This window comes from Epargyreus clarus, unplaced genomic scaffold (genome assembly GCF_041222505.1).
Source record: "Epargyreus clarus isolate Ecla_fem2 unplaced genomic scaffold, WU_Ecla_fem_2.2 ptg000023l, whole genome shotgun sequence".
Classification (NCBI taxonomy): Eukaryota; Metazoa; Arthropoda; class Insecta; order Lepidoptera; family Hesperiidae; genus Epargyreus; species Epargyreus clarus.
In genome coordinates this window covers 3,942,732-3,967,449 of record NW_027332230.1, presented here as the reverse complement: position 1 = coordinate 3,967,449, position 24,718 = coordinate 3,942,732, and the positions used below count along the sequence as shown (strand labels likewise).

The 24,718-nt window shown below is 37.5% G+C and overlaps 1 protein-coding gene across 1 annotated transcript; it reads right to left on the bottom strand.

Annotated features, from left to right (window-relative positions):
• Nucleotides 1-798: 798 nt before the first annotated feature.
• Nucleotides 799-24,243, bottom strand: arr (low-density lipoprotein receptor-related protein 6). Its single transcript, XM_073086182.1, has 25 exons — nucleotides 23,925-24,243; nucleotides 23,625-23,848; nucleotides 23,048-23,238; nucleotides 22,265-22,555; nucleotides 21,716-21,900; nucleotides 21,238-21,467; nucleotides 20,830-21,000; nucleotides 19,729-19,962; nucleotides 19,238-19,379; nucleotides 18,722-18,886; nucleotides 18,136-18,280; nucleotides 17,898-18,025; nucleotides 17,512-17,665; nucleotides 13,270-13,544; nucleotides 12,604-12,843; nucleotides 11,658-11,796; nucleotides 11,162-11,437; nucleotides 10,513-10,695; nucleotides 8,818-8,995; nucleotides 6,986-7,164; nucleotides 6,128-6,289; nucleotides 5,014-5,125; nucleotides 4,070-4,258; nucleotides 3,796-3,807; nucleotides 799-3,270 (listed from the first exon to the last, which is right to left on the bottom strand). The coding sequence occupies exons 1-25, from the start codon at nucleotides 24,013-24,015 to the stop codon at nucleotides 2,971-2,973; spliced, it is 4,596 nt and encodes a 1,531-aa protein (XP_072942283.1). The 5' UTR covers nucleotides 24,016-24,243; the 3' UTR covers nucleotides 799-2,970.
• Nucleotides 24,244-24,718: the final 475 nt, after the last annotated feature.

Genomic DNA, 24,718 nt, shown 5'->3' with positions numbered 1-24,718 from the left:
TACAAAAGTTTTATTATAAAACATCTCAGTCATTTTTAATTATTACACAAATGATAGTAGTTAGCAAAAAAATATAATATAATTATCAATAAATATGTTAATATTGTTTGTGACCAAACATACATGTGTACATAATAAATAATATTCATATTAAATACACTTTTATTACAGATAACCATATTATACGATGTAAAAATAAGTTTATATCACGGCGTGCGTAAATTGACGTTTTACGCACGCTTCGCGTGCGCAAAACCCCCATTTCCGACCCCGTAATATAAAATTTTATACAACACGCGGACGAAAAATGTTTTTCTGACTCGTGTGATTGCAGTCCTCGCCTGCGGCTCGGCCTGCAAACTCACACTTGTCAGAAAAAAATTTTTCGTCCTCGTATTGTAATGTACTATTTTACAATGAGACAGACCTGTGACACACTATGACGGTTGATTTAAAACTCTTTCATAAAAAATACAATGTAAACAAAAATTTTATTTATGTTATGAAGAGGTTGATAGTATGAACTTATTTCTTTAAATGGTTAATGGTACAATAATAAATTAAGTAAATAGAAGCAGGTTTAATACAACTGTTTAGAAAATAGAAATGAATGGTTATCATACAAAGAATATTGTGACAGCATTGCGTCCACATCTATGACTGCACAAAATATCTGTGTTCGTAACTTTATAATCTGTTTTAAATCGTCAGGTAATAAAAATATAAAGATCAGAGCAAATTTATGCCAAATAATGCCTTTGTACATATTATCTTTATATGTATTTGTCTTTTTTCTTATATCTGTATTGTGTGTGCATAAATAATAAAAAAAATATTAATCATATTATATTGTATTGTACTAGTTTTTAAATACAGTATAATATTCTAATGATCATGATTTACGTCACTATTCATTTATTTACTCAAAACGGGACATCAGTTTATTTATAGCAATTAGTAGGGCCGATCGATACATAATCGTAAAAGCAACTTATCTCTTAATCTCGCCCTTCAAGCTCGACAATCCGATAAATTTTGGCGAAATTCATTAAAGATTCAACATTTAATTTGAATGAAGAGTTATGAATAAAATGTAATACGATTCGCATAAATATTATTTACCGATATATTATATTTAACATTAAAATACAAGAAATGTGCGATAGGAGTTTTAACAATTTCAAGTACGTCACTAGAGTTAACATTTAACTAGAGAAAAATAGTACAAACAATCACAATACTTAATATTACATCTATGAAGATCTAAAACATTATTATAAAGACTTATTATGTACAATAAGAACGTGCTAAAACTTAATCTAATTTATATACAGGATAGATAGTAACTAATTTCATTAATATTATTGAGGCACGAACAGTCATATAGCACCAAATTCATATTTGATATTCTGAGACAAATATCTAGCGAAAAAACTGGATGTTTCTACACAGGAACATTTCCCTGACTGACAAGTAAGAAAATAATTATCACCGAAGCTTGAAGTCATTCGACTTTTTTTTTAAATGTACCAGTTAACTGTAACGTCAAAGTAGATTATCGCAAAGAATACGCCAAATTCGCTGAACAATAATGAAATACCGCGCACGAATAATCCTTTGATTCGCAACGCAAGGCGAACGGACGAGCGTTCGAAGCGTGTATAGAATACATCAGAGTTAGTTATTTCCAAGCTCGTATTCGTCGCTACTCGGCGAATATTTACTGTTGATTACCAAAGAAAACTGGAGAACGGTAGAGATTAGGCAATACAACATGTATAAAATTGGATAACATTTCGAAATGATAAACCATTGTATTACATTCATATATTCGTTAGCTACCATATATGAGGGATTAATCACAGTAAATGTTGCAGTTTGGGACATGTTTGCAGAGCGTTGAATCTGTCGTCTGCGCACGTGATCAGATCAAATAGCGCGCAATAAAGCTACCTTGTAAATAAATTCGTGCACAAAAAATTAAACGGCCCTTCATCATGTAATCAAGTCAATTTTGAAACATTATACATAGATGCGCGTCGTTACCTAATTTGGTAGCTACCAATAATACTGAACCTTTGTCTTCTGTTACATATGACGTGTAAGTTGCGAAGTATTGCTGCCATAATAGTCATATTTTTTCGTTGCATTCAGTTATCTTTCGTTGTAAAAGCCATGCAAATCTAGGTAGACAGTCAGGCTCAGTTAAGTTAAAAAATAAGTAGAAATGAAAGTATTTGTTGCTAATTTTATTGATCTGTTGCCCGGAAAGCTTATGCACGGCTGTATTGTAATATTGTAAGGCACACTAAGCTGGCTCATTCCCGTGACGTCATTTAAAAAGCTAGTCTTATTTTGTGTGAGCTTTGTTTCTCCATAAATCTAGACGTATATATACAATACGTTAACTTAATCCATACCCGTCAAAATTATAACCCACCTTTCAGCTGCGTCTTGGATTTAATCACCGAAAAATCTGTAGATTTTTATTTTATATTTTCTAATACTAACATTTGATATAAAGCCGCACGATTTATTTTAGTTATCATTTACAGGGTGCCTTTTGACCAGAGGGTTAGAAGTAGGTAAGCGATGGATGGTTGAAAACCATCCATCACTAGGATAACTTGATTTTCATTACTTAGCTTAACATAGCTCTGGTAGTTGTATAGTTAATTGTATCAGGCGTTATTTTGCGGAAATCCATGCTATTAAGTTAAGATTAAAACTACTTCGCAACAATCCCCTACAAATACATATTAGTCTGGTTGTTGTGGTAGTTAGCTACGTTGGATGCTGTCTGAGTATCGCGACCGGCCTACCTATAACACTTTTATAGCACGTATTACACAATTAGCTTAGCTTCGACCTCGCAGGCCGCGTAAGCATAAATGCGTAATTTCGTTGCAAAAAACGACGTAGGCGTCTTCGTTAACAGGGTTCTTCATAGTGGGTGGCGGTAGGCTCGCTTCAGTAGAGCAGCAGCGCGGGCGAGTGCGCGGGCGAGGGCGCGGGCGAGGGCGGCGGCGCGCGCGCGGCGGGCTCGGGCTCCGACTCGCACGCGTCGGTGGAGGCGGGCGTGGGCGGCGGCGGCCGGTTGCTGGCGCGGTAGTGGCGGTACGCGCGCCGCCGCCCGCCGCTCAGCGTGGCCGGCGACGGCGGCGGGTTGGCCGTCGGCCGCGGGTAGCGCCCGCACAGGCTGTCCGATGCTGACGCTGACGCGGACGCGGAAGCTGTCGTCCTGCGTCGACAGATAAGGAATCGGTTTAGCTTATGTGAGAAATGTAATATATAGTGAGTAGTTACATAATGTTACATATATTTTGTATTAACGGATTTTCTCACTGAGTCACCTACGTGTATATAATCTGAAGGTGGTAGAAACTTTTTGTGGATCGACTCTGGAGGCACAGCCGACATACCTATTTGTCTTACAATAGAAGTATTAAAATCTGTGTTTCGCTTTGAAGAGTGTGGTAAGGCATTATTTAAGTTTTCAGGCGTACTAATGAGCCTGTGGCTGACTACAAGCAAAAATCAAATTTCATCTGAAGTCGATTACATAATATGTCCATAGTCCACAATAGATACTAACCACTGGGTGAACTTTTGCTACTTCTATATTATAAAGAAAATGTTATTATCAGGATGTACGTTTTAGAACAACATGGTTTTTAAGGTCTTTTCTGACGGAAAATGTGTCGAGCGTATCATCGGTCGCGTCTGTTCAGTTAAATTAGACCTGTCACGCGTCTTGTCCTGCCTTGTAAAAAAATGTCAAAATACACGTGGCACGTGGCCGACCGGCTGATATGGGTTGACGGAAACGGAATAGACGTCGTATGCTCGACGCACTAACGCATCATTGGTTAGGTGTGAAAGGTTGAATGTTTTATTATATAATTCTGTTCTGGCGTAACGCGATCGATAATACGCGACGCATTTTCCGTCAGACATGCACCGACTCTATTACATGATAAAACTTCATTTATTTTAACAACTATATCGTGCATATTAGTTAATTAAAAAATGCAAGCGCTACTCACTCGGAGTCGATGACGGGCGGCACGCGCGCGCGCAGCGGCGGCGGCTTGAGCGGCGCGAGCGGGCGCGCGAGCGGCAGCGGGCGCGGCGGGCGGCGCGCGGCGCGGCGGTACCGGCGCAGCGCCGCGCCCGCCGCCGCCAGCGCCGCGCCCGCGCCCGCCGCCGCGCCCAGCGCCGCCAGCAGCTGCGCGCGGCCGCTCGCCGCGCCCACCACCTGGCGCACGCACACATTTTATACCATACATTAGTAAAGTTTACTCACTCCTAACAAGAAAATGTTTACAAAAAGAAACACTTTGACAATTGAAATTGTCACTGTCATCTATTTTCGTGTTTGAAAAATATTAAAAGAAAAAAGTTTTTAGATCATTTACTCCGCTGCACATTTTCTTCGATTTCGAGTTTTTGCACCATTTATTGCGCATGTCGGTATTGTTCCGCGTAAATTATACCATGACAACCATTAAATGGCTGACAGAATTGTCAGCCGTTTAAGCCATTAAAATTCTTCCTTCCTCATTCCTTCCATTACAAGACGGTAAGATATCAATACTTATCTATGCCGAACGCATTCACTTATTTTCATTAACATATTTTATAACACTTACGATGTTGCGTTTAACCGAATAAAATTAAAAAATACATTACATTTATTAAAAAATGTTCTAAAACACATTATTATTATATAACGATAGTTAAGCATGGCATAGTTATTTTAGGATAAAGTTATTTTTTTTTCATAAAGTCCATAAATTATGGTTCTGACTAAAACAAAAATGAAGTACACATTGAGATATTTGCCGATCCGACTAGATCAAATCCGATGGCACCGGAGCTACCGCATTTGGCCAGCGTGTTAGAGTATGTTTTGGCTTTTACATTCTGCAGAAAGGCAACAATTAGTTGACGACATATTTTCGCAAGCATAGGTTCGATCAGGAACTGACATTATGATAATTGAACACTCACTTGATCTTTCTGGACGTAGCCGCAAGCAGCGGGCGCTTCGTCGGTACCGTCCTCGCAATGCTGGTGGCCGTCACACAGTAGTCGTGGCGCTAAGCAGAGTCTCTCGTCACATCTAAACAGTTAAATATTCAATATTATTAAAAATAAACAAAAAATCTGAATCAATTTGTTATTGTTTATCAGTGGCCGAAAGTTTAATATACCTAATACCGTAAAAAACCCGAACGATTTCTTGAACTAATTAATTTCTTTATTACAAGCAAAAGTACAGTAAAAGAATCGCAACTAATACAAAGTAGTATACATCACTTTCTTTTGCTACACGCATCACTTTCTTTTGACGCGTGACATCACCCAACGTTGCGCAACCCGAAAACTTTAATCTCAATTCTTGTCCACAACTATCGAAACGTCACTAAAGAAGTTCGACTTCACATAGAGAGCAGCGTGGGACGGACACAGAATAAGAATCTATACAGTAATGTAACTCGGCCCTGTTCTTGAATTATATATAGGGGCGATGGGCGACACTTCACGTAAGGGCTACGCGCCTACAGTATTTTAATTACGTCTGACTTTCTTCCAGTTTTTTTTATTGTAAATATTATATTTTAGCCTTTGCATAAGGAGCGACTCCTTAGTTGGCGAGAGGTTGATTGACATTTTGTTTTAGTGAAAAATAATAAGAAAATTAACAAGTTATAATAAATAAGTTGCAAATTAGTAGTAATGAAAACTGTATTTATAATTTGTTAATTTTCTACAAGCTTTTGCTAAATATCATTCGTATGTAATTTTCCTTCGTCCTATACATTTATTTATTTATGATTCCAGGTATTTTTCTCGGTAAAAATTCGAAATACCAATCTATAATCAACCCCAGATAGGATTAGATATTCCTACCTGAGGTCGGCCACAGATGCGCCGCCACTCCTGAGGACTAGCTGACTAGCTGGAACGTCTTGGAATAGTATGTCTCCCTTATCAAACCCTTCGGAACACAGCAGCGCCTAACACTGCAGGCTATTAGGCAGAAATAGGTGGTGCCGCCGGAATCGAACCACAAAGGGTTCTATCACCTTCAAAACTTATATCATGGTGAGGATTGACTGACCTGAAGGCGTCGGGCAGCGGCGCGGCGGCGCAGTAGGCGCCCGCGGCGCAGGCGCCGAGCGCGGCGGCGCACTCGCCGTCGGCGCAGCGCAGGCCGCCCGCGCACGCGCCGCACGCCGCGCCCTCGTCCGACCCGTCCGGGCAGTCCACCTGCCCGTCGCACCTGGCATACAAAATATTTCAGTAAGTGACAGAGAGAACATTTTGAAATAAATTTATCACTTTTTCCTACTGTTATTGTTTGAAAAGTCAAGGTCTTTGACCTCCATTTTTTATTTGTAAGCCTACTTTTAGTACGTATACTACAGGATATACATATGTTAAAAGCAGACATTAAACGCCTTATCAATTAAATGTCTGCTCTAAGCTCTGTCTGCCTAACAATTATGGTATTTTTAATATTATCATCCTTAAAACTGTTCACTTATTGCCTTAGAGAAAGGCAGATTCTCTAGTATCTGATAAGATAGTATAAGATTACATTTTGAGAACATATTAATAGTGTTTATATAATATTGATAAAAGTACTTAAAATTCCATTTTCCCAAATTTTACTTAAACCATTACTTAACATTATTTTAAACATATGTTTGCTGGCACAAAAAGGTTATCTTTGCCTTTTTTATAACTTGACGACTGTCAGACATAAAGCGTGAACTTCCGGAAAACAATATGTTCTATTTCCTGTTACACCTTTTTTATTTGCAATATACACAGTTACATTTCTGTCGGTTTTTTAAGGGGAATAAATATAGTTTATTGTGTTGTAGACAATTCGGCAAACAGTCTTTCCTAATGAATACAAGATAATAATAGCGCTTCATACAGATCGCGAGGTGTATATTAACGGGATTCTTGCCTCCAGTTGTCGGGTATGCAGTGCGCGTCCGCTCGCTCGGCGTGGCACGGGAAGTGCGCGGGCGCGCAGGCGGCGCGCGGCGCGCAGGCGAGCGCGCAGCCGCACGCGCCGCCCGCCGCGCACGCGCCCGGCGCGCCGCCGCACGCGCGCCCGCCGTAGCACGGGTGCTCGCGGGACACCTGACACATCACGTTTTATTGCTTTCATTTGTGTCTACGCAAGTAGCGGGTCAAGGGGGCGCGGGGACGGAGGCCAACGACCGCGCACCGGGAGCATTGACCTCACCGGCGGCGCGAGGGCCAGTGCGCGAACATACCTCGGCATAGACGCACGCTCGACCGTCTCACCATTTTGTTACAATTTTATTGAACATTTATTGTATTGCTCAAACCGAAGACCGTTTTTTATTCTTGCACCAATACAAGAACCCAACTTGCAGCATATAACATAAGTTATGGTTCGAATTTGTTCCAAAAAAATCAATCAATCTTCAAATTGAAGCACCACAACAACATTGTTCATTCAATTTTATGCTCTCATTCCTTCACTTTTGTATTCATTTCAATTCATGCCTCCATTAATTTTAACACATCACGAAATACGACAGGCTAGGGCAGTAAGAAATTAAAGTGTGATATGCCAAATCAAATCTCTTTATTTGTGAACATAGGTCTTACAGGTTGTGGGGTCCTTGGTTGACCGCTACACTCTTTTATTTAGTGTTGATTAATTTAAACGCGTGGATGTATTTAAAGATTTAATGTCCTTGATATTACTTGATGTTACTAATCCTACATGGAGCTTGATTAATGTATGATTAGTGAGCACGCGCGATCGCCTTGGTGCTAACGAACGTACTAACCTTTTGGTAACAATTAAATAACCACGCGGCTCACGTAAATTGCTGGCGCAGCAGAATGTACGACTTGCCTCGTACATGCTCCCACGCCGCAAAAGATGAGTTAGTGTTGATGGGATGCTATAAGGTGATTGAACAATATATTTTATCTACTATTGTTAGTAGATGGATTGATATAATATATGAAATTAATTCTATAATGAGTTACACCTAACACTTTCGTCACCGACAACGTACACTGCACGAAAAGCCGGTGACGTATATTTGTTTGATTTGTCGGAGTAAGAATTGTACCGCGGAGCCCTAACACCACACTGCTTGTTTTCACTACCACCACTTACACTGCACTGATTGTTTACACTACACTGATTGTCAATTTCGCATCGAGGGGAAGTGGACTGCAGACTTGATCCTGCAGCCTCCCCCGCCGCCGATGTCACCGCTGCTGACGAACAATTCTTCCGAAGACGCTTTACCACCCAGATAATTGCCACTATGGTAATGACACTGATAATGACATACGTTACCGCATAATGATGTATATCATGGTTGTTAATATCACTGTACAATGGCACAGTTTCTTTCATCTCGTTAATTTGCTTTTGAATTTTAATTAACGATTCTTTATGCTGGTTGATATCTTCTTGTGTAATGTTGGTGGGAGGAACAGGTACTGATATGTTAATTAAGTGATTTATTGCTGATAATTTAGGGACTTCCAGATCTGCTCTGATATGCAGACTACTCATGTCTTGCTTATGAGTGAGTACTGTAAGTAGTGTGCCTGTACGCGGCTCACGTAAATTGCTGGCGCAACAGAATGTACGATTTGCCTCGTACACAGGTGTTCATATGGTTATATAAAGCGCGCTATATTCGACCCTTTTGGGTACACAAATAACATAATTTATAAGGCCTATTAGAAATCACTAAAAAAAAGAAAATGATTATTTTGTTTGATTTGATGATCGACCTTGTGCACGGCGAGCGTGGCGACGAGCCGCGCGATGTGCGGCACGGGCGAGGCGGGCGCGTCGCGGCGGTGCAGCGGCACGCGCATGAGCGCGCGCTCGGCGCCGCCGCCCGCCCAGTACAGCGCGCCGCCGTACGCCGCCAGCGACGCCGCCGCGCCGCCCTGCCACACCACGCGCCTGCCGAACAGTTAACGGAGGTTATGGTGTAGATTGGTAGACGAAGTGAGAGTAGCTCCCTGCAGTTCGCCACCGGAGGCACCACCACACCTATTTGTACCTAATAAGGGCAGTGTCTATTGCACCAGCATTTAGCACCACTGTGTTCCATTAAGAGGTGTGAAAAGGGGGACGTTTCCTTGTAGTCCTAAGGAGTAGCAGCTACGAATGTATGGCTAACCTTATATAGGCCTCTAACATATGTCATTATAACAAGCCAAATGGATTAATTGTTACATAACATGTTTGTCCGTTATTTATTTAAAAAAATCGTAGGCCTGTAAATTTATTTTCACAATTCTCTGTACATATACAGGGTGAATTTTTCAAACGGGCCTTCAGGGCCAAATCCGAAACTATAAGGATTAGCTAAAAATGCTGAAAGGAATTACGAGGCCGATTTTGATAAGAACTAGGACTGCATCATTACTTTTTTAAAATAACATTTTCCCTAGCCGGGACTCGAATGAAATCATTTTGAAAAAAATACACCCTCTATATTATTCCACTATCTGATAGTGTTGCTTATAAGGATCAAGATCTGGAAAGTAATGATAAATGACAAACTAAAGAAAAAACCTCAATTTTAAGAAAATACATATGTTTTTCATATTAATTTGGCAGTTAAGTTCCCGCCATTCATCAATTTTGGCTCAATGTTTCAAATCAATCGGATGCGGACGTTTTGTTCTCCAAGAATTTATATTTTTATGTCCGACTTAATTAAGGTTATTTTCAGGACCATTATAATAGATGTAACTTGCTATAGGCGGAGTTTTGTTTAATACAGATGTAAACTTGACAATTTGCGAGATTGACTTTTCGAGTCAAATCAGAGTGATTAGTAAACAAAGAGATATAGAAAATCATATTTAACGTTGAAACGAAGTTGTAAACAACAAACAATAAGAATTTACTATTTAATCAGTTATCTATTTTTATTAAAAAATAAATCCTAAAGACGGCGGTAACTTATTTGCCAAACTATTACTTTCTCACACTAAGTCGTATGTCATGGTCATAACATCGAATAATTACTTAATTAACCAACAAATTCTTCAATGGTAGGACTTATGTATGTTTCTAAAGAATTATACATAAATCATTTGTTATATAATCCTTAAGGATTAGTATGCCCATTTATGAAAAAATATGTATTTTCTTCAAAATGTTCCTTTTCCTTTAATTTGTTGCATAACATTACTTCCCAGAAATTGATCCTTATAAGCGACACTATCAGATAGAGGAATAATATAGAGGGTGTATTTTTTTTCAAAATGAACTCGTTCGATTCCCGGCTAAGGAAAAAAATATTTAAAAAAACTAATGATGCAGTTTAAGTTTTTATCAAAATCGGCCTCGTAATTCCTTTCAGCATTTTTAGCTAATCCTTATAATTCCGGGTTTGGCCCTGAAGGCCCATTTGAAAAATTCACCCTGTATATGTAAATAACGTAACCCAATAAGTAAGTAAATACCTGTTACTTCCGTCGAGATCGACGGCGTGTATCTGTCGCGCGACGGCCCAGTACACGGCGCCGCCCGCCTGCTCGACGGTGAGCGCGGTGACGTTGGCCGCGCGCGCCAGCTCCGTGCGCGCCGTGCCGTCCACGCTCGAGCGCATTATCGTCCCTAGACCCGCGTCGCTCCATACTAACAATCTGAAATTGCTTCTTCTTTTAAAAATATATTCTCGACAACAGCAGCCGTCTTATAAACTTTAAACTTTGAGTTTTCGCTCAAAAACTTTCGAACTGAAAGTGTCATAAAAAAGAAATAGTGCTACAACGCCGAAACAGTTGTTTGTCCGAGCGACGAATCAAATATTAATAATTACTATTGGAAAGACAATTGGCTTTTTATGTAAAATATATCTTACTAGCTGACCCGGCAAACTTTGTACCGCCTCAGAATCTATTTATGAAATATATTTCATATTTACTCATCTTTTAAACCTTCCCTGGACTTCCACAAATTGTTCTAAACTAAAATTAGCCAAATCCGTCCAGCCGTTCTCGAGTTTTAGACTAACGAACAGCAATTATTTTTTATACATATAGATAATACCTTCGAATTATAATCAATATTAGATTTGCATATCATGTGAATTAAATTAAATAAGTCCACCTTTTAGTTTGATGAAAGGCGAGATATCGCGGCATCATTTTCTCCCCGCGCAGGATGACGCCAACCGACGAGTTGTTCTCTATGGACGTCGCATTGATAGAGTCGGTGTCGAGGCAGGTCCAGTAGAGCGCGCGGCCGAGTACGTCCAACACCATGTGGAACGGCCGCGAGAGCCCGCTAACTACTGTCGCGGAGTCTGTCGCCACCGAAGTAGTAGAGTACGTGATGCCCACGCGGCGTATTGAATGGGACTCGTCGTCCATCCAGTATAAGTGTCTGTAATTAAAAAAATACTCGATTATTAAATATATTAAATATAGTTATTATTTCCATGTGACTGTGGAAAACTTTTGAAGTACAAAATCGAAAGACGAAGTACAAATCGATTAGGACATCCATGGACCGTTTTCATGGGTCGTGTCAACCGATTAACCGAATTAGACACTGCAAGGTCAACTCAAAAGGAAACTGTTATTTAATAATCACTGGTACTCACTTGTTAATAGGATCGTATTCAATAGTTCTGACACTCTTTAGTCCAGTGAGTGGTATGATGGAATCGTAACATTCGTTGTTCGCAACCAGTATTCGACCGATAGAATTCTTCTGAGCGAACAATAAGTATTCTTCTGGTTCTGGAATATAAAATAATATTATACATTCAAAGTTATTTAACTTTTTGTGTATGGGAGGTAAATATAATTATATCCAACTTCTATTAATTTATTTCTAATTCAATTAATTAATGTATGTAATTGTATAAATATTCAATAATCAAATATTCAGTCGTAAATAACAAAGAAGCATAAATTAGACAAATCGGCGCATTGGGAAGCCAAGTACATTAAATACTCGAGGACGAGTTTCTTGGTTGCATATGCTTGTCTTTTTGATTAGTCGTAGTTTATAGCGACTTTGTTACGCAATTATTAATAAAAAAAATAAATGAAATCAAGTTGTCAAATGAAAATAATGTTATTATTCTCATTGAAATATTTTTAAAGGCTGTCCTGGCAATAATCTCAAAGTCATTTTAATGTTCGGTATGTCCCGATATTTTTAGTTATTAAGAAGTAATTTTGTCATTTTTGTCCCATAGCGACACTATTTATCAGGAATATCATATTGAGCGTGAGTGTTAAGCCCGTTCGACATTCTCACGAGAATCTCACACCTATTTCTACCTAATAACAGCAGCGTTAGGTGCTGCTGTGTTCCGTTATGAAAGGTGTGGTAAGGGAGACAGACTTTTCCGAGGTGTTCCAGCTTAGTCCTCAGGGGTAGCGGCGCATCTGTGGCCGACCTCAGGTAGGTATATCTAATCCTATCTGGGGTTGATTACAGATGTCCATGAGCAGCAGTAGCCACTTACCATCAGGTGGACTGCATGCTCGTCTGCTACTCCTATATTATAAAAAAAAAACATGTGGAGCGGGCTTTACCGCTGCAGGTGATGTTGTCGCGGTTGAGTCTGTAGTGCGCGGGGCAGGCGCAGCGGTAGTCGGCGTTGGGCAGCGGCAGGCAGAGGTGCGCGCAGCCGCCGTTGTCGGCCGCGCACTGCGCCGCGCCGCGCCCGCCGCCCGCCGCGCGCGCCACCGCGTGCAGCTCCGAGATGTAGTCCAGCCCGCCGTGCACGCGCGCGCGCGAACCGCCGTCGCGCACGCTGCCCGACTCTATCACGCCTGGAACCGACCGAACGGAGGCATTGGATGCAGCTCTAGTGATGGTTCACGATCTAATCCCATAAAAAATGGAGTCGCTTTGCAATGCGTTGTTGGGCATCCCGATTAGATACGACATAACCAATAGTACATTTTAATTTAAAAACTAGCGTTATAAACATAGTTTAAAAACGAAGGGAAAGTGGGAAAACTTATTGATGGGTAAAGAAAAGGTAAATATATCAGTCTAAGAAAATCTATAAAATTATGGGACAAAATCTCGAATACTACTAAAACTCCTCAACACTTCAACCTCCGATATCTGTGAGCAATACTGACAAGAAGAAAAATAATTTCATATATTTCAGTTTTAGTGTAATACAATAAGGATGCTACTTATACACGCCGTTCAACACAATTCCATTACACAACACCATACAAACTCACCAGTGTTCCAATCGCCCCAATATATCCTATCGCCGTATATGGTGAGCGCGTACGGCATGGGGATGTTGTCGACGAGCAGGGCGCGCGCGGTGCCGTCGAGGCGCGCGCAGGCGATGGCGGAGGGGTCGAGCGCGGCCCAGCACAGCGCGCGCCGCTCGCCGTCCAGCGCCAGCGCGTGCACGCGCCCCACCTGCTCCACTAGCGCCGCGGCGCCCGAACCGTCCATCGCCGCACGCTTGATGCACTTTGAACCCAACTCCGACCAGTACATGTAACTAAACGAAACAAATCTTGAAAATTACGATTCCAATGGCATGGCAGAAGGCGCTTAATAAAGCACACGTTAAATTTATTTTATAGAATCATGAATATAAAATAAAACAGTAATGGGCTATTGTATGATTATATCTGGTTATAATAGGGGCGTTTCACGCCAAGCGGACAGGAAAAAAAAATAAGGTCTCGAATTTTGTTCATATTGGGGTCAATTATAGTCTTAGTAGATAGGAATGTAAACGTACAATATTATTTTTATATAGTGATTATTTGTCGGGTTATGAGCTTCTAAAGAATGGTGAAAATTGAAATCATTTTTTTTAAAGATTTTTTTCGTACATTGAAATAACTAAATAAAGTATTTAATTTTGCGGTTTTTATAGAAAATTGATTGAACTTTTTAATAGACAAATATATTTTGATAAATAAATAAAAATACACGTCCAAAACCGGAAGTGAAATTTTCAAAATATTTTTTCAAAAACTTCGACCATTTTTTTTTCAATTTTTTTTATCCTAAAATATAGCCAAAAGTATATTAAAAATACGCTAGAAGTTTTATCGTGGGATCTCCAGTAGTTAGGGAGATAGGTAAACTAATGTACATGCGTGTCGCACAGAGCGTGAGGTAACGTATTGGTTTGTTGTCAGTAGAATAATTAAATAATACTCGTAATAGTATAATAGATCTTATTTTATAATGTTAACCACTTTACAATGTTAATCTATACTAGAACTAGTTATTTTTATAAGCTGGCCTTCGGTTGTTGGAATAAAAGCATGCCAGTTTTTGGTTCCTGAAATAGTGATTGCGGAATCAAATCCAATTTGCAAAAAATCATTTGAAAAAGTAGTATATCGCTGTTTGTTTTAAAGATGACTTTGCCCATTCGTGTAAACGAATTGGAGAAATCTACTTGGAGGTATCTGTAGATTAGCACGAGTCGCCAAACGTTTGAGGTTTCTTCCAAGGTCATCTCAAATCCCTTATCATGAGCTGTTACATGAAAATGTTCCCCTACATTCGTATTAAAATCGCCTTTATGATGCATCTGATACCCAAAATTGAACCTTCATTGAAATCACGAGCAAGAATAGTCCTGACTTCTGTTTTTTTTATCATATAAATGGAATTGAAATAAAGCAGAACCGATGATGCCTCACAATATTTTAAAAATAGATTCAGCTTACTGAACCTATTTATAAAATGTTGTCTATTTTTAAAAATCTGATTTATCATAAAGATCATTTTAATACCAATGCAGATTTTCATGCAACAGCTCATGATAAGGGACCTGTCATGACCTTGGAGGAAACCTCAAACATTTTGCAACTCGTGCTAGTCTACAGATACCTCCAAGTAGATTTCTCTAGTGCATTTGTACGAATGGGTAAAGTCATCATTTAAACAAACAGCGATATACTACTGTATCAAAGGCGACATTTAACGTAAAAGGATTTTTTGCAAGTTGGATTTGATTTCGCATTCCGGAGAAAGAATATGAGCAAAAAACACGTTATAAATATTTTTTCATATTTTTTTATTTAAGTAAGAAAAAAACAGGGTTAAAGACAGGATAAATATATTTTAACCGATTCATTGCGATGTCAAATTTTCAAACTTCTAGCTGTGGCGTTGAACAAAAATACCGTGACACTGCTGCCGTGCCAAGCGCCATACGATTAAATGACACGGCTCCTGTGTCTTCAGCCATGCGGAAAAGAAACCAGTGTTTTAGTCATTTTTACGTGATTCTAAGCCTAAAAACTCTTAGTTTACATTCGAAATCTAACGTGGACGGCAAGGAGCGTTGTTTCAAGTGTTAAAAAGGGGCAAAATAGGTGTATTTTTGGAAATGGAGGGTAAGTTGCTTTTTTAATACAGGTGTGCTAAACCTTTAGGTCTAAAAAAATTGTTTTGATTTTTCTCGTAACAAATTTCAAGTATTTTAAACTATGCAAATGAAAATTTACCAAGTTTGATTAAGTAGTTATTAGATATTGTCATGTAATGTAATAATAATCAAACTTAAGTAGTCAGTTACAATTATTATTGTCAGTATAAAATAACATTTTGCTAAATTCTGCCATTATATTCTGGTTATCTATTGTCTATTTATTGTTTAAGAATTACGGCGTAAGCGTAAATACATTCCCGAGACAGAAATTGAAACTCAATTCGACTATGATGACGAAATGTTTGAAAAGAATTCGCAAACATATTTAGAGGACTGGGAACACTCAGAACACTGGAAATCTACATTAGGAAAATACATTTTGATTTTAAAATAATTATACATCAAGCATAGGAACATTATTAATAACGTTTAAGAATTGTAGGTAGGAGCGATTTAATACAATTTGTGGAATATTTCAACGTATGACATGTTTGTGTGAACTGTTTGTGGTTTAAAATAGTGCAGAATTTTAACAATTTATAAAAAAATTGCGATCCGTCTAGCTTTGCACGTTTCAATTTTCAAAAAGGTTGATTACCCCTATGACTCTTAAAATCGTATAATATCCAGAAACGAAGGCTACTAGCTTGATTCACGTGAAAAATTAATATAGTTTTGTTCTGGGTAGATCTCCCTAAAACTTAATTTGAAGGAGTTACCATCAATTTCAACATGACACGGTTCTCGTGCCTAACGCCACACGAAAGAAATTATCATGGCACGGTAGCCGTGCCATCCGCAACGAATCGGTTAACAGGGTGAATTTTCCAAATCCGAATCTATAAGGATTAGCGAAAAATGCTAAAAGAAGTTACGAGGCCGATATTGATAAAAACTAATACTGCATCTTTAGTTTTTAGGGTTCCGTACCCAAAGGGTTAAAAGACAACCGGAAAATAAGTATTATACTTATTTTTATAAAATAGTAAACATCTGGTGGTACGGAAGCCTCCATGTGCGAGTTTGACCCGTACTTGGCGAATTATTTAAAATATCCCTATATACGGGAATCGAACCAGTTCATTTTGAAAAAAAAAATACACACCTTATATATTTCTACTATCGGATAGTGTCCCTTATACGGATTAAATTCTGGGATTAAATGACAAATTATAGGAAAAGCTTCTATTTCACCCTGTATACAACAGAAATTATATGTCCTAACGACTTTTACAATATTATATAGATTATAAAATATTTTATTAAACTAAAATGGTTACGAATATTCTGCTAAGACAAAAATATAAAAAGAAGTTAACCGCAACAGTTAATTGATACATGTAACTTTAATTATTTATATGAGCAATACCAAGTTCTACAATTAGCAATATTATCGGAGAAATAGGTTCCATCTTTATGATGTCACTTTGATATATTTTTATCGTTAAAACGTGGGTAGTAGTAGGTAGTAGATCTTTTTATCCAACGCTGCCGAGTAACGTTTAGGAATTGATTGATAGTGTATTATTAGAAACCTATTCAATTTCTTTTTATTATAGTATTATTTTAATTAATTATTTTGTATTTTTTTCATGATGTGTTATTTTTATAATAATACTTTTGGCTATATTTTAGGATAAAAAAAAATAAAAAAAAAAATATTCGAAGTTTTTGAAAAAATATTTTGAAAATTTCACTTCCGGTTTTGGACGTGTATTTTTATTTATTTTTCAAAATATATTTTTCTGTTAAGAAGTTCAATCAATTTTCTATAAAAACCGCTAAATTACATACTTTATTTAGTTATTTTAATGTACGAAAAAAATCTTTAAAAAAATCATGATTTCAATTTTCACCATTCTTTGAACTCATAACTCATAACTCGACAATTAATCACTATATAAAAATAATATTGTACGTTTTCATTCCTATCCACTAAGACTATAATTGACCCCAATATGAACAAAATTCAGAACCTCACTTTTTTTTCCTGTCCGCTTGGCGTGAAATGCCCCAATACCTATTGTCTCGAACCATTAAGCATCAAAGTTTAGGTACATAAGCTTACCCCTTTCTAGGATCCAGTACAATGCTTTTAGGTTTCTTGAGACCCTGCCAGATGAGAGCTCTGCGGCTGGACCCGTCGAGACGCGCTACCTCAATGCGCTGGGCTGCCGTGTCCGTCCAGTAGATGTTTTGGCCAGACCAGTCTATTGCCAATCCTAAAAAGACAGTTATTTTTTTTTAATTGAGAGCCATAACATTATAAAAAATAAAATTTAATTTTTTATTTGTTGATAATAAGAATATCAACAGAAGTGTAGCCCAACAAAAGACAAAAAAATGGTGAGTGGAATAATTAAAAGCTGAAACAATCACGAATGGATTAATAAACATAAAATATATCTATTATGTACATTTTAAGAAATAGTGACGTTCTAATTTCAATAATACCTTCAACCAAGCCCGTCCACTCCAAAATCCTTTCAGTATTACTGCCGTCTATGGAACATCTGTTAATACTTTTCATCTTGCTGTCAGACCAGTATAGTTTAGAACCAGATACATGAACAGCTAACGCACTGGAAAAGAAATGTTTTCACAAATATGCTCATAACATAATAAGTTAAACTTGGCTAAAATTTGAGCAAAATTTATTCATTAAATTTCTATTCAAAAAAATGTTTCTTACCTGACTTCTTTCAAATCTTTAATGGGTAAAATGGCGTCGTTATTTTCATTTTCAATACTAATCCTGCCGATCACATTTTTGCGACTATAGATGAGAAATGCTTCTGGTTCTACGCAGGTCTTCTTGTCATTTCCAAGTTCCAGACCTAATAATGGGAGAGGATTTAGTTATGCTTGATTAGGGTAATCTACAGTGGTTTTCACTGATTTATACACATTTAATTTCATTGTGTTTGGGGGCCCCTCAGGATCGGGGTCCCGGGGCGGACCGTACCTTCCGCCCCCATCCATAGTCCGCTTGAGGTAATTTATACATAATTATAATAAGATTGTCACTTGAATATATTTTCAAAAAAGTAGCTACAACTGTTGTCTATTGGTTTATTTACGTGTTTGAATCAAATCAAAAACACAACATTCATCTCAATGCTTCAACAATATATTCATAGTCCATATCTTCACGATGATGGATAAAACAACTTGATGGATACATGGTGTTGTATAATATGCATAATATTCTGAGTCCACGCGAAAAAAGTCTCTGTAATATTGTTCATTAGACCATTGTCCAATTGTTGACCACTCACCCAATGGGCAACTACACACATAGTCGTCTGGACGATTGAAGCACAGGTGCGAGCAGCCTCCGTTGTTGTCGGAGCATCTGTTCCAACCCAACGACTCGCCGAGTCGGAATGCTTTCACACCCATCATATTAGCCATCTGTTCCACCACTGCTTGCCTTTCTCCACCTAAAAAGTAATAGCTATATGTATACCACACATGTTCACAATGAGACACACAATGTTATATCACATATTAGCAACACAAGAGGTTTAAGTATAGTTAGTGGTAATCATTAGCGTTTTGCTTATTTGAGGGAGGTACAACCCCCAGTCTTATGCACTCCTAGTAAACCCTTATATTGTAACACCCATTACAATTCTGATTAATTAGAAATAAGTGTAATATTATTGTCACTACATTCAAGCCATGAAGTGTTCCTCTATTGTTTGTATTACAGCAAAGGAAATTGTATATTCCATTTAAAAACAGTCTTACCCATATTTTTTTAATCATATGTGTAAATACAAAAAACTCACCAGTGTCCTTATTTATGCGGTCCAAGGTTCGCCGTTGCATATCAGTCCAGTAAAGGTGCTGTCCTAACAAAGTTAGGCCAAATATATGCAGTATATCACTGTTGTGCAATTCTTGCCTGTTCGAGCCATCCATATTGGAGGCCTGAAAATGAAATTACTATTTTGAATCATTGAGCAACTATGGTTGTTATGTTTTTCAAACTTTTGTTTCATGTTCTACAGCTCTTAATATATTTGCTTATCAGTCCTACTTGAAAACTAAAGCAGACCTAGAACAGAACTGTAGATGTCATTTTGACTAAGGCTGAGGATTAAACTAAGGTCGATCAACTTATTCTTTGAGAGACCGGTATCGCGAATGCTCTGATACATGGGACTTCAAAGGTATTTATTACATAAAATAATTCCGTATTATTATATAAAAAAATTCTTTGCGAGAATAGAATATGTGAGACGTTAAACTCTGGAACATGAAAGTAAACATATCTTACTTCAATCTTATGCGTCCTGGCATCACCCCAATACAGCTTGTTGTTGACGGTATCTAAGGCGATCCCGTTGGGCCAGGTGAGTTTCTCAGAGAAGAGTAGCATTCTGCCGCTGCCATCCAGGTTGGCGCGCTCTATCTTCGGCTTCTTCTCGTTCCAGTCCGACCAGAACATCCAGCCCGCGGTCGGGTGCAGCGCTATCGCACGTGGGTCGTACAACTCGTCGTGGATAATGACCTGCAATATGGGGAATGGGCATAATGACAGTATTAAAAAATCAAAGGATAAATGATTTGAATAAAAACAATATATTGAAAAGATTCTCGAAAATGACCAAGTTTAAAAAAAAAAATCTTCAAGATTTATTATATTTTCAATGAAATAAAAGTATAAAATAATGACGTCATTTTTGGGTATGTCACTGAATTGCTTGAACTTTTGTATGGGATGTTCTAATGTGACGTCACCAACGGACGCCATGACCCCCGCGAGCGTTTTCGCGTTTAATTCAAAATAGGTATAAAAAGATAGTATTGTTTTCGTTAATACTGAATTTATTGCCGAAATAATACGATTTTTGGAATCATTAGTACATGTACGTACATTATAGAGCGGGTTTTCAAAATTTGTTATTTATTATTATTATCATAACTCAACTCTAACTCTCTAACTCTAACGCGGCTTCTCGATCGAGGGGTCCGAGGTTCAAATCCCAGACACGCACCTCTTATTTTCAAATTTATGTGCGTATTAGAAATTAATTATGAAGGAATGAATTAGGAAACCATGCAGGTTTCGTCACGATGTTTTCCTTCACCGTTTATAAAATAAAATCTCAAAGGTATGTGAAGTCTACTAATACGCACTTGGTCAGCGCGATGACTACATCTGCTTGCAACAACTTCAGAGCGAACTAGCAGTTTGGCGCTTACGGCAGCTTACATAATTATGGGGCTATCCGCTTAGACTTTGCCTTGCAGGTCAATGTAACTCAACCAATACATACACCTTTTTCCTAACACAGGCCAAATTCTACATTTAGATCGAAGAAGACCTTATATCACAGATATAGAACTAAGAAGCCATAAAACATAGATCATTTACCTTTCTTGAGCTTCCATCGAGTTTTGCCACTGTAATAGTATCAGACACGGGATCTGTCCAGTAGATAATCCTGGCTATTGGGTCAATAGCTATGCTATCTGGTACTCCACTGCTGTGTATCACTACAGATTGTTCACTGCCATCTAAACGAGCTTTTGATATTGTTTTGGACTGGAATATAAATTGCATACATAAAATAATAATACAGTATAAATTTACATGGTATTGACATAATCTTACATTCAGATATATGTAAGAACTGGCTATTAGTAATAATAAAATATACCAATGTTTCACAAATTTCTTATTGAAACTTAACATACTTATATATAGTAATTGATTTAACAAATAGGTTTAGTTATTGTAGGAGTATACAAATAATATAAATAAGTTCAAAACACTAATTACCAAGCTATCTGCCCAATAAATGTACTCAGTCTTAAGGTCAAAATCAACAGTTAAGGCTCTCTTGAGATCCTTCAGTGGCAGTGTATATGGCGTGAAGTCGGGGGAGTCCAGTGATATCTTGGAGATTGTTGAGCGTTGCGCCACCAACAGTAACGACTGGGGGCTGTTGTAGCAAGTTGTATTGCTACCCTCCTTTAGTTTCACGCCTGTAGGACACGCACATACATAACCTGGAATATAAAATACAAAGATGTTATAGATGCATTTAGGTTCATTTACATAAAAATACTTGCAGATTTCAAGTAGACCCTATCTGAGAACTATGTTTGGAGGAAAGTCTCGGATAAGTACATTGATATAAAGAAAAGGTATGTGGTATGAACCAGAAAGGGATCTACCACATTTGAGAACTTCTGAGAGTTCTAATACTGAGGTTCTAAAAATACATAACCCTTAAATTAGACATTTTTTTACATACCTGGGGCAGTAGGAGCTAAAAGGCACAAGTGGGAACATCCCTCATTATTGTTCTTACAGGGATAGTCACCAGGGGGCACCATCTGCCTGCTTTCATCGTACACTTTGATGTCTACAGGGACCGGGTCTGACTTTATGAGGTTTTTGATCGGACCATTTGTTGATATGTCCCATGTATGGATTTCCCTGTGGATAGAAGATCTAATTATAATAATAATAATAATAAATAAAGAGGTCATATTTGCCACTTCTCAAATTATCTGTACAGTGGCAGCCATTGAAACACAAAAATAATAAGAATAATGCTTTCTATACCCCTAGGACGTTTCCTGTGTCATACTATGGACACACACAAGACAAATATATAAACACCCAGAGACAATTTATTATTCAGAAGCCTGGCTGGGGATTGAACCTGTAAGCCACTGTGTGTCATACCAGTGGGGTGATTAACAATTATCCATAAACCACTACATTGGCTCCTAAACAACCAATAAATAAATAATGCAATATGGAGGTCCCATTCCAGGCTATTCCAAAAATTACTTACCAAGTTTTCCAGTCCGTCCAATAGAGTTTATCATTAAAAATGGCAAGAGCATATGGATATTCTAAACCTCCTTTGACCACCCTTCTTCTATTACCACCATTAAAATCTATTACATCAACAAACTGGAGTTTCGCATCAACCCAGTATATTAAGTTATTAGTGTAGTCAACCGTGATACCATTTGGCCAAAAAATATTCTCTTTAACAATAACTTTTCTAGTAGAAGGATCTCCATTCATTCCAGATCTCTCTATTTTAGGGATTTCACCCCAGTCCGTCCAAAACATTAACCTGAAAACATAATATTCACATTTTATCTATTATCATTTTTATACACTATCAATATTATATACTTTTGAGTATTGATAAAACAAGTTAGTGAATTATGATAAAAACAAAACTCCCAACTGCTTCAAAATGTACACAATGACCCTCCCACAATTTAGATGAATCCAACAACAACTTCTTAAGGCTATGTTATATGTAAAGCTCTTTGGGCTGTGAGGCGTATCAAAGAATGAGACAACCATACATATGCTTCAATAATATTATCCCCAGTCAGATGAAAAGATATATAAACATTCATAAAATCAGAATTCTATAAGAATTGAAAATAGGAAGTTGACAAATGTTTTTTTAATTTATTTTGATAGTAAATGGCATTGAACGAAATCAAAATAAATAAAAAAGCAATTTTGACAACAAGGGGAGTTGGCTGATTTTCGAATTAAGGTATCAATGTAGGTGTAGAATGTCTTTTTTGTGAAAAATGTAAATACATACCCATCCTTTGGAACAACTGCTATAGCCCTAGCTAAGTCTACTTCCGACCAAAATAATACTTTCTTATATTTGTGCTCTATACTTATAACTTCTATCCGATTAGTTTCTCCATCGGTCCAATATATTTTATCAGTGTACCAATCTATTGCTATGCCGGTTGGTGTAATCAGACCTTCTGATACTATTCTTTGCTGTGAATTCAAAGATATGTTATTATTTCAGTGAATTCAAATACTTTTGATGAAATCATATAACTTTTGTCACTACTACTTGTTTCTAAATTATTATATACATGTTAATCATTACAGTACAAATGTACTTCTATGGGAAGTTTACAAAAGTATTTTTTAGTGTCTTACGTTATTTCAGTAATGGAATAAGATAAACTGACAAGAGAATTGGTAAGGATTTAGAAAAATCTTATCAAGGAGCGAACTTATAAAGTCCTTCTATATAATGCATATCTATGATCTAACACCAATTATGGGCTGGTGCATTGCTGCAGTCATATGAGATATTAAATACTAGTTCGGTCCAAGCAACATTTTACAAAATATTGTAGTGATCATTTACTTACTTTATCACCGGTATGAGTGTTATTATACTCCATACATTGTATTAACTCCGCGGTTTGGTCGGACCAGCATATTAAATTCTTTCTGTATAAAAAATCTACTGCAGACCCTTGCTCAAGACCTTTAATGATAGCGTTCACTTTGCCCAACTTCGACGTATTCGCTATCCTTATATCGGTAGATGTCGAATACAGTAATACAGGATTATTAGTTGTTGAATAATAACCTACAAAAACAGAAACATTAACCAACGAAGAAGTTAATATAGAACAGGTATTGCATTATATTCTCATTAAAATCACCTTTCAGCTGTAAAAACATCAACAAACAAAATACATGAACAACATTTTGTATAATTTTGTCTGCTTGAACTATCCTCCGCCGCTTCGTCATAATGAAAACAAATGAGTTTCTTTATAATCACTCATGGAGTCTATGTATATAAAATTGCACTAACAACTAAGGCACAAATATAATATGTAAGGCGCATCACGCTCGTCTCTGATTTTTAGTAAAGTTTAATATTTAATTTCAATTCCATTACAGTTTTCACACAAAATATGAGACGACTTGCGGTTTCTGAATTTAGTCTACTGTCGACAAGATCAACAACAAAGCAACGCATCCGCCAGGTACAATTGGTACAATACAGATAACAAAAATTTTGTACTAAATAGACTATAATAAAATAAAATATATTAAAAAGTCTATAATACGTGATTTAACGTGATAATGAAATTTTGGCATTTCATTGAAATGTATTATACAATTTAAATATAGAAGTTTCCATAGCAAACGGAATGTTGCATGTGAAAGGCTTTGATTATTTTTTCGAAATCCGCGCCATCTTTTGCACTGTTAAGCGCACTGAACGTCAATGCGCTTCAGGACAGTTTACATTAGGTCGGTGGTCAGCTTCGATCACTAATAGGAACGTGGTCAGACTTAATCTCAGAATATACTTTATTTTTATTTTAAATCTGAAAACAACAATATTCAGCAATCAGTATCAACAGTTAATTTCAGTCGGACCAAGCAAGGATGAGACGGCAAAGATCATGATAAAGATCATGCAAAATGCGGAGTCGACATTTAA

Coding starts and splice junctions, on each gene's coding strand:
- arr (XM_073086182.1), bottom strand. CDS start 24,015: ATGACGAAGCGGCGGAGGATAGTTCAAGCAGACAAAATTATACAAAAT. Junction 23,239..23,624: donor ACACTCATACCGGTGATAAA/GTAAGTAAATGA, acceptor TTGAATTCACAG/CAAAGAATAGTATCAGAAGG. Junction 17,666..17,897: donor GTGGACGGGCTTGGTTGAAG/GTATTATTGAAA, acceptor CTGTCTTTTTAG/GATTGGCAATAGACTGGTCT.